Below are 13275 nucleotides of genomic sequence, written 5' to 3' on the forward strand. Positions count from 1 at the left end.
TGTCATCAAATACAGTACAAACAGAAACAAAGCTATAACAGGACCAAACAGGACCAAATTCGCTGTGACTCTCAGCATTTTTCGATCTCTTTCAGTGAGAGCCAGCCCAGACTGATAATGTGTAGAACTCACTTAAGAGTGACACACATATCAATCTGGTGAGAGCCAGGTTACAATCAAATTACACTGATCAATAATTGTACAACATTGCACAGCTGTAGTAGCCATTCACAGGCCTATCTAAGTAGCATTAGGAGCAGCCAGTATCACAGATACACAGATGTGCAGTATCAGTATATCACAGACACACAGATGTGCAGATGTACAGATACACATAAACACAGTACATGTGTATCACAGATACAGAGATACACAGATGTGCAGTACCTGTGTGCTGCCAGAACTTGATGTGCTTGATCCCCACAGTCACCAGTTTGTCCATGAGCAAAGGGTTACACTTCACCACAAACAGCTTATCCTTGTGTCCCCTTTAAAACAAAAAAACAAAACAAAAAACAGATGTCATCAAAACAGCAGAGTGAACATTTGAACTGAAGAAGTACATTTTAGGTACAAGCATCAGTGCTAAAGTTGTCATTGTGAATTGTCATGTGAGTGATTGATGTGTGTGATTATAAAAAATAAGAAAAGTCTGAATGTATATGCTTTTACTCATGGCGTCATTGAAGAAGACTGTCAGTCAGTTGTTAGTTAAAGGCACTGCACAAAAAAACGAAAATAGACAAAAAATATATGCATGTTTTTTTTTTTTGTTTATTTATTCCACACACAGGAAAACATGCAAGCAAACCTAACTGTTGTTTGGCCTCAAGGAGGACCTCCTACTGCTTGTATCCATGGGAATGTTGTTCCATAAAACTATATCTCTATGGAGAATGCTCTAAAATATGGGTTTAATTTTCTATTTCCTTGGAATCATGTGGTGATGAATCACAGTACAGAAACTATGCATATCAAAATAGTTTTAAACTACACGGTTAGCAGATTTTATGCATATGAACTATATAATATAATATAGCTGGGATATAGCTCTCAGGAGAATACATAATACTGTCTAAATAATTGCAGCCTTTGCAAAATTTTAATCCTGGCCATTAAAATGTCATCTGTCCACCTTTAATGCAATAGAAAGTTATAGAGTCTTCTACTCTACTGTCTTTATATATGTGTCTTTCCATTACCTGGCAGTTGCGAGTTTCTCTCCTCTCTTCCAGTCCCAAATAACCACAGAGTGTCCATCATCCAGCCCCACAGACACCAGAGACTTCCCTTCAGCTGAAACACACAGGACAGGGACTGTCACACAAACTCTGTACAGTTTTATTATTAACAGATCATTTTTATTCATTTGGTAATTAACAGTACAGTAAATTGTAATGACCTAAAAAAGGTTAAAGGTCCTATATTATATATACTGATGCCATGTTAAAATGTCTTTACCTCATTTCATTCACACATTTTTGAGTAACCTTGCATTGTTGAGCTGTCTACATCTCAAAGCTCAAAATGCTCTGTTTGACCTTGTGATGTCATAAGCGGTTAACAGCTATTACAGCTCTACCTTACATTAGAATAAACAGAAGACCATTGCTGGTCTTTTCAAAAATATGTTTGTTTTACCCTTAGTTCAGTTGATATCACCCCAGAAAGTCTACAGTATCCTCTGGTTGATCATCAGCAATTATTCAAATCATTTTAGTGAAGGTGTACAGAGTTTAAAAACACAGTGGAGCACTTTCTATATTATCACTTAATGACATCACAAGGTGGAACCGAGTGTTTTCAGTTTAGTTAGGACACAGCCTAAATATGCAGGACTTGTGTGAATGAAACAAAACACAATTCCAGGTATGTTTCTGATTAGGACAAAACATCATAACACAGATAAAAATAATATATGCAGACTGGGAATGCCGTGACTCTTCAGAGTTTCACGGTACAAGCAGCAGATTTTAATTTACATGTTTTTATTGCTGAAAAATGGCTATGTGACATTTTTCAAAATATGCATTTATTTATATTGATGTTTTTCAATCACAAATGAGTGCAGAGCAGTGGGCAGAGCTAGGGGGATCTGAGCACTTGAGCCTTGAATGTAGGACAATAACAGATTACTCAAACATGCATGAAACTATCAATACAACTCTGAGTGAGCTAATGATGAGGGACCACTGTTATAACCTGATTACAATCTCATAAAAGTAGATTTCACATAATATATTTCTTTAAAATATGAACAGTGTGAATGTTTAATCTCTCCAGTATTTTTAAGTTGGTACCTGAGAAGTCCAGGGCACAGACTCCTCTCTGGTGGTGTCCCTTCAGCAGAGACAGACACTTCAAAGTCTGGATGTCCCACACGTGGATGGCAGGGTCTCGGCCCACCTGAAAAAATGTAAAATTAAATAAATGGCCAGTTGATGCAGAGAAGGTTTATGGAATTTAAAATCAAATCAATAAATCTCTTACAGTTCCTTTTAGTGTATTGCACAAGGGCACAGCAGCACTAAGCAGTGTCACTAGTGAGATTGTACTGCCATATTGTCCTAATCCATGCTTTCGTAACATCACGCCTGGACTATTCTTTGTATGTCGGGTTGGACCAGGGCTCCTGCAGATCTTACGACAGGCCCAGAACGCTGCAGCTCTTTTGCTGACAAATACTAAGAAACAAGAACGCGTCACACCTGTACTGTGTGACCTGCACTGGCTCCCTGTCTCATATAGGGTGCAATTTAAAATGCTATTAACTGTCTTCAAAAGTTTGCACTCCATGGGTCCAGTCTATTTGAGGGAGTTACTGCAGCCCTGTACTCTACCCAGAGCCCTGAGATCAGCCGACCAGCTCCAGTTGGTTGGACCCAAAACTAGACTCAAGACGAGAGGTGACAGAGATTTTTCCATGGCAGCGCCTAGAGTGTGGGACAATCTTCCACTTCTTGTCAAATCATCTATGTCTGCAACACAGTTTAAGACTAGACTGAAAACTCACTTCTTCACCCTGGAATTTAGTACTTGCTAGTCAGGTTATCTTGCTGTTTTTATTGTAGTTTTCACATGTTATCTGTATATATGTATATGTAACTGCTTCTTCTATTTTTGTTGACTTGTATGTGAAGCACTTTGGTCAGCTGAAGTCATTTTAAAAGTGCTATATAAATAAACTTGAACTGAATTAAACTGAAAATTCAAACCAACACCTAAACAGGACCATGAACACACAGACTGATCACAGGCTCCTGAAAATGTGCTGTTTAAATCCATTTTATATTTTTTCTTTTACAGCATTTTTGGCAGTGTTTCCTAATGTGTGCATTGTGTCCCCATAGTAACTGTTGGACATTTCGCCAATAGAGATATATGTAGAACACCCCCAGCGTGACATCACTAGTATCATACAAAGATACTGTATGTATATTAGTCTACATAGATTTTATTATTCCATTTTGAGTTTTAAAGAATGTCAGTGTATATTTTAGGTATAAAAACAAAGCACAGAAAATATGATAAAATGCTCACACACTTGATAATTAGTTGTATGCCAATGCTAATGTTAATGCTATTATCCAGTTCAATGGCGTGAAGCACACTTGTAACGCACGCTGCACTCACCACGTCTCACTTTCATAATCAGGTTCATTTACATGTACTTGAGGGTTCTGATTGTAATAAGGGTTTTTGAATGTCCCATTTGGTAACAGTGAATCAATATTTGTAATTGGAATAACAGAAAACCACAGAATGTAAAGCCATACTGCGGAACACTTCAGGTTATGCGCTCCTACTTTACAAGAGCTTTGTTCTGATATGTAAACAAAATAAATCAAACACGCTCACATGTTTGACTGCATGCGAAGTATTTTAATGGTGCATTATCGAAATAAGACACAAGTGTTTATGTTCATGAAGTGGTAGAAAATACAAGCAGTTCTTAAGCCTTCACCACACATTCCAAGCTCACCAGTCCTGCCCACCCCTCTGGTTTCAAATTCACAGAAAAATAACATCTGCTGGCACTTATTAGGGAGAAGGATTTGCATATTAATATTGTTTCTAGTTAACCAGCATGCAGTATTTAAAGGAACTGAATGAAGCCTGCACCAAAAAGGTACTACAAAAACTACGAAACTTGGTGCCAGTGTCCTAACCTGCAGATTCTCAGTATTCAGGACTCATTCTCAATATATGGACAGGCCTCATGTGAAAGCTTAGAACCGTAACAACTTGGCCATCATGTCCAATGATTTTGCAATTAAGAATAAATCTGCTTTACAACTGGTATCAGTAAAAGCTATATTTGATGTGAACATGTTTATCTCATATCCATGGTTAGGTCATATTTATGGAATTTTAAAGGGACACTTCAGAATTTAGCACATAGGGTCTAGTGAGCCAGAGTATTGTAGATATCTGGAGACACTTTTTTAAATATTCCATCCAGTCCTTGTATTTTGAGAGGTCGCTGGTGCTAGGCTAGTGCAAGTCAATGGCCATAGTTAGCCTGCCACTAAAAATAGTCTCCACAAAACACCCGAGGCAAATCTATTATTACACCAGACTGTCGATGTAAATGTTTGTGTCAATAGAATAATTTTAGAAGTAAAACTAACCTTGTATCACATGAATCGTTGCATGTTGAGGGACTATTTTCTCAGCAGCAGTGGAATTTTACTCTGCTCTAGTTAGTTGTGATGATGTGAACGTGGCCATATCTGGAACAGGCTTCTTCCTATGCTCTACATGTCGCTATGGCAGCTGCAGGGAAACAACCTATTACACAGCCAGTAAGATAGGTGCTAGGTGATATCAGTCTGTCGCTGCCAAGCTTTCTAACAGGAAGTACAACTCAAACATAAATCCTTCAAATGCAAGGTTGGTTTTACTTCTAAAATTATTCTATTGACACAGACCTTTACATCGACAGTCTGGTGTAATAATAGATTTGCTTCGGGTGTTTTGTGGAGTGGGTAAGACTGTTTTCAGTGACAGGCTAAGTATGGCCATTGACATACACTAGCCTAGCACCAGCAACCTCTCAAAATACACGGACTGGATGGATTATTTCAAAAAGTGTCTCTACACATCTATAGTACTCTGGCTCACTAGGGAATGAGGCCCTATGTCCAAATTCTGAACGGTCCCTTTAAATCAAAATCATATATACAGTTTGTTTAAAGGTGCTGTGTAACTTTTCGATTGGGGGTCCATTGCCTTCTTGTTTCCATGGATATGTCATTACTCTGCTTAGAATGTTCGACAATATGACATTAAGCAGCTCTGCCTTACATTTATTCATTTACAGGTAACTAGAAAAACTGCATTCTGATTGTGAGCGGGGTTGCCTCTCCACAGATCTGACCTGTAACTTGGTCTGGTTTGGTCTCCATGAAGACTGAAAGGTTTAATGCCATACTGTGAAACATCACAAACATTGTAATAACATCTCCACAGAGAAAAGCATTTGATGGAGCCTCCACCAGAAAAGTTACACAATGCACCTTTAAGCTTAGGTGCCCAGTAGCTATCTTATATCCAAATACTGACTGTAAATCGTACCAGTGCCTGTGTGTTTCTGTCTCTTACCTGCCCCGTGGCGGCGAAGTCTTTGACCGGATGAATACTAAGGCTCAGGATGTCATCGTCATGGCCCAGGTAGAAGCGCTGTGTGTGGAGCTGTCTGTTATAAACCACGCCCACCGCCGCCACGTGGTACAGCACCTCCCCGCTTTGAGTGTAGAACAGGTTGTTTCGGCAGTCGTAACCACGGTAACTAAGGAAACAAGTACATTATGTTATTTAATGTTGATTATAAATGTGTGAAAGTCAAAAACCAGATTTGAATGAAAACAAATACATGAGTGAGGTGCAAATATATTGTATTTGTATTAGCCCGTTACATAATCCTGGTGCTTTTATTTTGCTATTTTGTCAATGAATCAAAATAAGAACATTAATAACACACAAATCAAGTATCATAACCAAAGAGATAATCAAGGCAGTGTTGAAGGTAATGCCCCTTCCCCCTGCTAGTGGGAGTGACCTTAGGAAAGACCTTAATAAAGACCCTTAAGACCTTAGGAACATAACTACAAGTCTTGACTGAGTGGAGCCAACAGTATGGGTGACATTACACTCACTTAGGCTACGTTCAGACTGCAGGGCTTAATGCTCTATTCAGATTTTTTTGTGAAATCTGATGTTTTTGCGAGATCGTTCACATTTCCAATTAAATGCGACTTGTATGTGACTCCAGTTTGAACAGTAAACGGCCCGAAAGTGTCCCGCATGCGCAATGGAGGACACGATGACGTCAACCGCAGCGAGCGTGCTCTGTGTTTACAGAAGTTGTCCAAACATGGACGCAGCATTGAGCACCTGGAGATTTTAAAGTTCCTCTCGTACCGGAGCCAGAACATGAACAACTTACTTGTTTTAAGGAGGAGATTGAGAAGGAGAAGGACGAGATTTTTGGCCGTGGCATTTTTTTGGACAGCGGCAGCGACGTCCGTTGAAAGGAACGTGTGGATGCGCAGATGTAGCCAAGAGTGGTGAGTGGCGATGTGCTTCGCTTCAGTGACACGGAGTTCATTAATAATTTTCGCCTACTTCAGCGCAGAATAGTGACGTTTGTCGCTCGTTGATAACGTGTAGGTCAGATGGATGTGCTTTGGCCGTTCAGACTGAAGTCACATGTCAAAAGATCAGATATGTATTGGTTTCAGGAGCACATATCCAAGTGGCCTGGGTCGCATTTGAAAAAATCGGATCTGTGTCGTTCAGACTGTCATTAAAAGATCAGATACAGGTCACATAGGGGCCAAAAAATCGGATTTGGGTCAGTTCAGGCTGCAGTCTGAACGCAGCCTTAGTCCACGTCTTTCTACAGACTGTGGGTGCAATGAATAGTTTACTTTTGTTTATACTCAGCAGACACAAGAACTCTGACGTGGCTCTGACCTGGGTTTGGCAGGTCTGGTTTGCTAAAGCTTGAAAACAGTAGGTCTTCCTGGTTGTATCTGAGCAGACGTTGAGTACAGTGACTTACCCGTGGACAAACTGAAGCTGCAGGCTCTGCTCTGGGCCTCGCTGCCTCTTCAGGGACCCCACCTGCTGCTTCTTCTCCCTGCTCTGCTGCTTCAGCTGAGGCAGATCCTCCTTGTACACCTGAACAGAAGAGCAGAGGAGAGGTCAGAGGTGAAGGTGTGGGTACTGATTCACATACTAACGTTTCTCTTATTTCAGTCCAGAGTGTTATGTTAAATATATTTTCACTCTCATCTTGTTCCAGAGAAGTCATTTTTTTTGTAACCTAATTTTACCCCAACCAAAACTTATTCAGTGTTCTCTAAATCCGTGTTCTTCTCTGCAGTATTCTGCCCTCAGCACAGAGACCTGCAGCTCATTTCAGATGCAAATAATTCATCTGAGAGAAAGAGGGAGGGAAAGAGAGAAAGACAGAGAGAGAGAGGAGAGGGAAAGAAAGACAGAGAGAGAGACAAGTGAGACAGTGAGACAGAGAGAGAGCGAGAGAGAGAGAGAGAAAGTAGAGAGAGAGTAAAACAGAGAGAGAGAAAAGAGCGAGAGAGAAAGAGAGAGACAGGGAGAGAGAGAAAGAGAAACAGAGAAAGTGAGAGACAGGGGAGAGAGAAAGAGAAACAGAAACAGAGAGACAGGAGAGAGAGAAAGAGAAACAGAGAAAGAGAGAGACAGGAGAGAGAGAGACAGGAGGGAGAGAAACAGAGAAAGAGAGAGAGAAAGTAGAGAGAGAGCGAAACAGAGAGAGAAAAGAGACAGGCAGGAGAGAGAAACAGGATGAAGGGAGAAAATAGAGAGAGAAGATGGAGAGAGTGAGAGAGACAGGAGAGAGAAACAGGACAGAGAGAAAACAGACAGAAGAGAGAGAGGCTGGAGAGAAAGAAATAGGACTGAGAAAGAGAAAAAGAAACAGAGCGCGACAGAAAGAGAGAGTGAGAAACAGACAGAGAAAGAGACAGAAGAGAGAAATAGAGAGTGTGTAACCCAGGTTAGAGACTTCACTCCCAGGAGAGCTCCATTTCATTGCTCTCTACACACACTTCTCTCCCTCTCTCTCTACTCTTTCCTTTCTTTTGCTCTTTTCTCCTCACTCTCTCCTCTGTTTCCTCTCTCCTGCCCTCCTCCCCTCGCTGGTCTCTGTTTAATAAAGTGAAGATTCCTAAAGCGTCGCCGGATCAGAGCAGGGAGGCAAAGGCTGTGCTCCTGTGAATTGGAAAGTGAAGTTAAGGGTTTTTCTTTTCAAAGCTGAACTTCAGAAAGTTTTAATTAAGAATTGTATCACAGCACAAGAGTCAGGGCAAAAATACAGGAAGTATTAAAGGGCATATATGACTTATCTATTACATATTATCTACGTTATAAAGTTGTTTCCTCATAAACACATACCTACCATTAATAAAATAAACGAATCAAGGCTAATTCAGAACAACAGGTCTTAAATCAGTGCATTTCTGTCAGGTGGTGAAGCTTTGGTGCTATTGTGATATATTTAGTTTGCTGCAATAAGACGTCAGAGCCAGTAAAAAGATGAATACTCTGTTCCAACTGGCTGCTGAGCTCTGCCCTCAAGCCTGGACCCCTGGCAAGAAAGTCCCCTATAAGCCTGTGATTTTGAGTGACTCTGCAGTTTTGATGCTGAAATCCAGTTGGTTTAAACCTAAAACGCCTCTCTCTGATCTGAATGGTGTCTACCTAAACCCCAGCACCTACAGCCAATCATGAATCAGCAGCTCAATGAGGGAACTCTGGAGGTTCGGTGGCCTGTCCATATACTGAGAATAAGAGAGAAAATCTTGGATATGTCCTCTATCTGCAGATAAAGGCTCTGGTAATACAGGTTCAGTAGTTACTGCGGTATCTTTTTAAAACTGTCAGGCTACATACAGTTGCTTGAAGTTTAGTTTATTGACACTGTACACAAAAATTATCATCAACAAAAAGCCGGTTTCACTTTGTGGAAACCGTTTGACCTTGCAGCAGTAGGATTCATTCGCTCAAAGGTAGACAGGCACTTTTTTACTTAACCAATCACTGCTCTTTGGTGGTGACATATGTAATGTGTCAGAACGCTCAGTGGTGACCAAGTACTGTCAGCAGAACAGCAAACAAAACAGAGAGTGAACAGTTATATCATGTACTAATTATGAAATGTTTGCAAGCCTGGCCTTTTAACCAAACAAACCTGTACAGTTTTACTTATTGATTGATTGGCTATTTTATTGGCATGTACACCATTTATGACTTCAACCAGGGACTGAAGGTGGAAATTAGCAATTTTGCTATAACCTACTGTAGCACAAGCATATGACCTCTTTGTGTAGCTCAATGTTTTTATGTGCATTGTCCCTGATAAATAAACAAATAAACTAAACATGTCTGTCAACGATCATTGTCGTTTCTGCGAGGTGAACTTGTGAATTAAAGGTGCAATAAAAAATGTGACGTCTGTATTTGACAAAGGAAGTCCAAAGGAGGATAGTGTATGCAGTCTGCTATTGCAACTCGGGTTGGTTCAGCTTTTTGCCTGTTGGCCGTTGCTCTGTCTACAACTGGGGTTCGGGGTCCGGGGTTTTTGCAAACCATCTAGTGTATTCCGATTCCTGACCTAGTCGCTGGAGAGAAATGAAATTGAGCGGAAGCACTAGGTGGCACCAGCCTGGCTACACAGAAAAAACATATAATAGGAAAATATGTGCAAAATACTTTTCCTTTTTTAAGTACACTTTTAAATGGGTACATTAATACTTTTATTTAACTCGATTTTTTCATGTGATACTTACACTTGAGCATTTTTGTTTTGGTATCTGTACTTTTACTTGAGCATTTTTGTTTTGGTATCTGTACTTTTACTTTAGTATTTTTGTTTTGGTATCTGTACTTTTACTTTAGTAACAAAATCGAGTACTTCTTCCGCCACTGATTTTATCTCAAATTAAAAATAAAAACATCATAGGCTTCCTGTTAATTCAGAGTCTGCTGTTTCAAGCTGGCATAGTGTGTAGCTGATGATAAAATAATTGGATGAAACAAAGCTCCGGCGCAGTGCAAAGTGTGATTGTGATTCTCTCCTAATTGACTTGTATTAGCGCTACACTCAGCACTTTTCTTATCTGACTGCACACATTGTTTGGGGACATTAAACCCACAGTGGTGAGTCTGGGCACTTTGAGGCGGAGGCTGGCTGCTTTTGGAGATAAGGAGCCGGAGAGATGTTTCAGCATTACCATGGCGACGCCGAGCTGCTCTGCAATGGCTGATGGGAAGAACGGAGGACGCTGTTAAAACGCACGGCAGCTGTCAATAAAGCCTTTAAAAGTGCATTTTAATGGAGGTTTTATGATGTCTTCACTCATACTCAACAGAGCGCTAGGGAGGGAGAGGAACTTTTGAAACACTTAACATTTTATGGGCCCATTTTAAAGGTTTTAACAATATGCAAAATATGTTTGAGTGAAGAATAAGTGTTTTTTCCATCTTTAAAAAAAAAAAACTTCAACTTTAAAAGCACATTATGTAGCTTTTCTGGTGCAGGGTCTGGTGTATATATTACTGCCACTATTGCCTAAAATGTTCCACTGCTTGGCATTACAATTCATCTCTTCAAGTTGCAGGTCAGATCTGTGGAGAGGTGACCCCAGTCACAATATGCAGGTTTTTCAAGGTACTTTTTAGCAGTTAATCAACCACCGTTTTCAAATATCAGCGTGTTTTTCTGTATACTCGTTTTGATTATAACACAAAGAATTAATCTGTTTATTTCCCATTTACTGAAAAGATTATGGTGTCTTGTCAATTCTCGCTTAAAGATGCCCTGTGAAACTTTTCTGGTGAAGGGACTTGCATGTTTTTGTGGAGATGTTTTGCTTGGAATGTTTCAAAGCATGACCATAAACTTTAGCTTTATCGTCTTTATTTTTATTTATCTTTAAGGAGACAAACAGGTGACCACAAACTGTATAAAGAAGTGGGAGTGTGACGTGACCCACAGCATTCAGATCCAGTCAAATGAAGCACAACGAGGCTGCAGTTACAGGCGGAAATTTGGAGGATAAAACAAACATTGTAAAACCAAAATGAGGAGCCTGACAGCAGCAGGTACGGAGAGAGGGGTGACGATTTTTCAATACAAAGTAAAGTCTACAGAGTCAGAAACGCACTGATGCTCACTTTCTATTTGGAACTCGGTGACTAGCAGGTTAGCCATCCACTTATATATCCAGTCTATTGCTGGGTTTCAGATGATGTCAAGTTGACGTCACCAAAAGTGGATGGGGGTCAGGAAGTAAAGACAGATGCACAGAACCTCATTTACCTCCGTTGACTTGGTGCCAAAATGCCTGAATTCTGTGCAGTCTGTGGATGCTGCAACTGCTCTAATCGGGAGAAAGACAAATGTTTTTCTTTCGTGTACCAAAAGCGGTGTGTCACAAGGGAGTTAGTTAAAAAAAGCTTACAGAAAAAAGACGACAATCTCTGAATCTTTAAAATCAAGGACAATGCTAGAGTTTGCAGCAACCACTTTGTAACAGGTAAGAATTGAGTCATTTATTAATTAATATTTTCAAAAATAATTTCTGGGACAATTATTTAGAAAGACAAGCATTGTAAGTGACAAGTAAACTGTCAGGTCCTAACTTGTCACACAAAAGGCTTTATGTGGTGTTAATTTAATGAGCTTACTACTGTAATTTGCCATTTTATACCTTTTTATACTCAACCAGACACAAAATAGTTGAACACCTTCAGGCTTTTAAATGCTTTCATTTGGCTCAGTGTAATACGAGGTCTGCAGCACCTGATCATTTATTATATCTATTTCCTCAACGCCGGGCAAATCCTCCAAATTGTATGAACAGTCTGACTTCTCCATATTGTACACGTCATAACCTATATTTAGACTTATTTTTCTGTGCCGGCCCATTCAAACTTTTAGTGTACTCGCTGTCACCCATTGTGCTGTGTTTTGAAGTGGAGCAAAACACTTCCTGCTCCCATCGGAATTTATCGCATCAGCAGGGTCACGTGAGTGAAATCTGGCAATAGTGGCACCTAGGGATAGGTCAAGATCTCGTGCCACAAGATCTCATGAAACAAAATTGTGCACACATGAGAAGAATTATCTTGTGAGATTTTTGTTTACTGTGTTTACATTTTGGATGGGACAAAGCAGAGTAAAATGCTGGCAAGTTACATTTCTTTAGAAGCTGTAGTTATAAAACTACCACAATGACAGAAAAAAATGTAAATCAGGTAAATAAAAAATGGTGAGGTTCAAAATTCACACAAATAATTTTTTATAACTATTGTAAAAATCTTCGTCTTGTCTCGTCCCATCCCTAGAGGCACCGCAGCTGAGGTGAGGGGGTGCTGTACCTGTCTGTCGTAGTTGATTTGCGTCTCCTGCTCAATGTCGGAGTCCAGCTCAGGGACGTCGGAAACATCGCTGTCTGACTCTTCACTGTTTGAGTCGCCGTGATTGTCTGAGAAACATAAACAAGAAGAAATATGTGAGCAGCAGAAATATCCAAAATTCAAAAGTGCTTTGTGTCACTTGTTTGTTGTCATGGAGATGTTATTGCTTGTGACCTCGCTCAGTGTAAGAATGCTTTTTTTAACAGTGCATTGTGTAACTTTTCTGGTGGAGGGTCTGTCAAAAGTTTTTCTCTGTGGAGATGTTATTGCTTTGTCTGGAATGTTTCACAGTATGGCATTAAACCTTTCTATCTCCATGGAGACCAAACAAGCCAGACAAAGTTACAGGTCAGATCTGTGGAGAGGCGACCCCGCTCACAGTCAGAATGCCTGTTTTTCTAGGCATTTTTGAGCTATAAAACCACCTGTAATTGAATAAATATAAATTAGAGCAGTTTAATGTCATACTGTGGAACATTTCAGGCAGAGTAATGACATATCCATAGACAGTGTTGAGAAGGTTACTTTTAAAATGTATTCCCTTACTGATTACAGATTACAGACCCCAAAATATAGTTTGTAACGTAATCAGAATACTTTGGATTACTTGATTTGCTGTAGAGAAGCAAAGACCAGAATATCTTCACATAAGTTTTTGTGTGCTGAAAGAAAATGAAAAGCCCAGACTTTACTTAACCATATTAAAAAATATTATTGATAGAAGAGGAGGAGACACGGTCTGCGCAGCATGGTTTAGTCCTGTTAAATCCTGTTTTAGACCTGGTTTAGACCTGGTTTAGTCCTAGT

At 39.9% G+C, this 13275-nt stretch overlaps 1 protein-coding gene across 1 annotated transcript in view; it reads right to left on the minus strand.

Annotated features, from left to right (window-relative positions):
- LOC110153137 (EMAP like 6) overlaps positions 1–13275 on the minus strand; it is a 139250-nt gene that overhangs the window by 26306 nt on the left and 99669 nt on the right. The window contains exons 15-20 of the mRNA XM_055162877.1: positions 12430–12536; positions 7067–7185; positions 5605–5791; positions 2301–2406; positions 1203–1296; positions 388–488 (exon numbers count right to left, since the gene is read on the minus strand). Coding sequence (XP_055018852.1) covers positions 388–488; positions 1203–1296; positions 2301–2406; positions 5605–5791; positions 7067–7185; positions 12430–12536 — 714 coding nt within the window. The remainder of the gene's footprint in view (positions 1–387; positions 489–1202; positions 1297–2300; positions 2407–5604; positions 5792–7066; positions 7186–12429; positions 12537–13275) is intronic.

The sequence above is a fragment of the Boleophthalmus pectinirostris genome, unplaced genomic scaffold (assembly GCF_026225935.1).
Source record: "Boleophthalmus pectinirostris isolate CB_2022bp ecotype Guang Dong unplaced genomic scaffold, ASM2622593v1 HiC_scaffold_5, whole genome shotgun sequence".
NCBI lineage: Eukaryota > Metazoa > Chordata > Actinopteri > Gobiiformes > Gobiidae > Boleophthalmus > Boleophthalmus pectinirostris.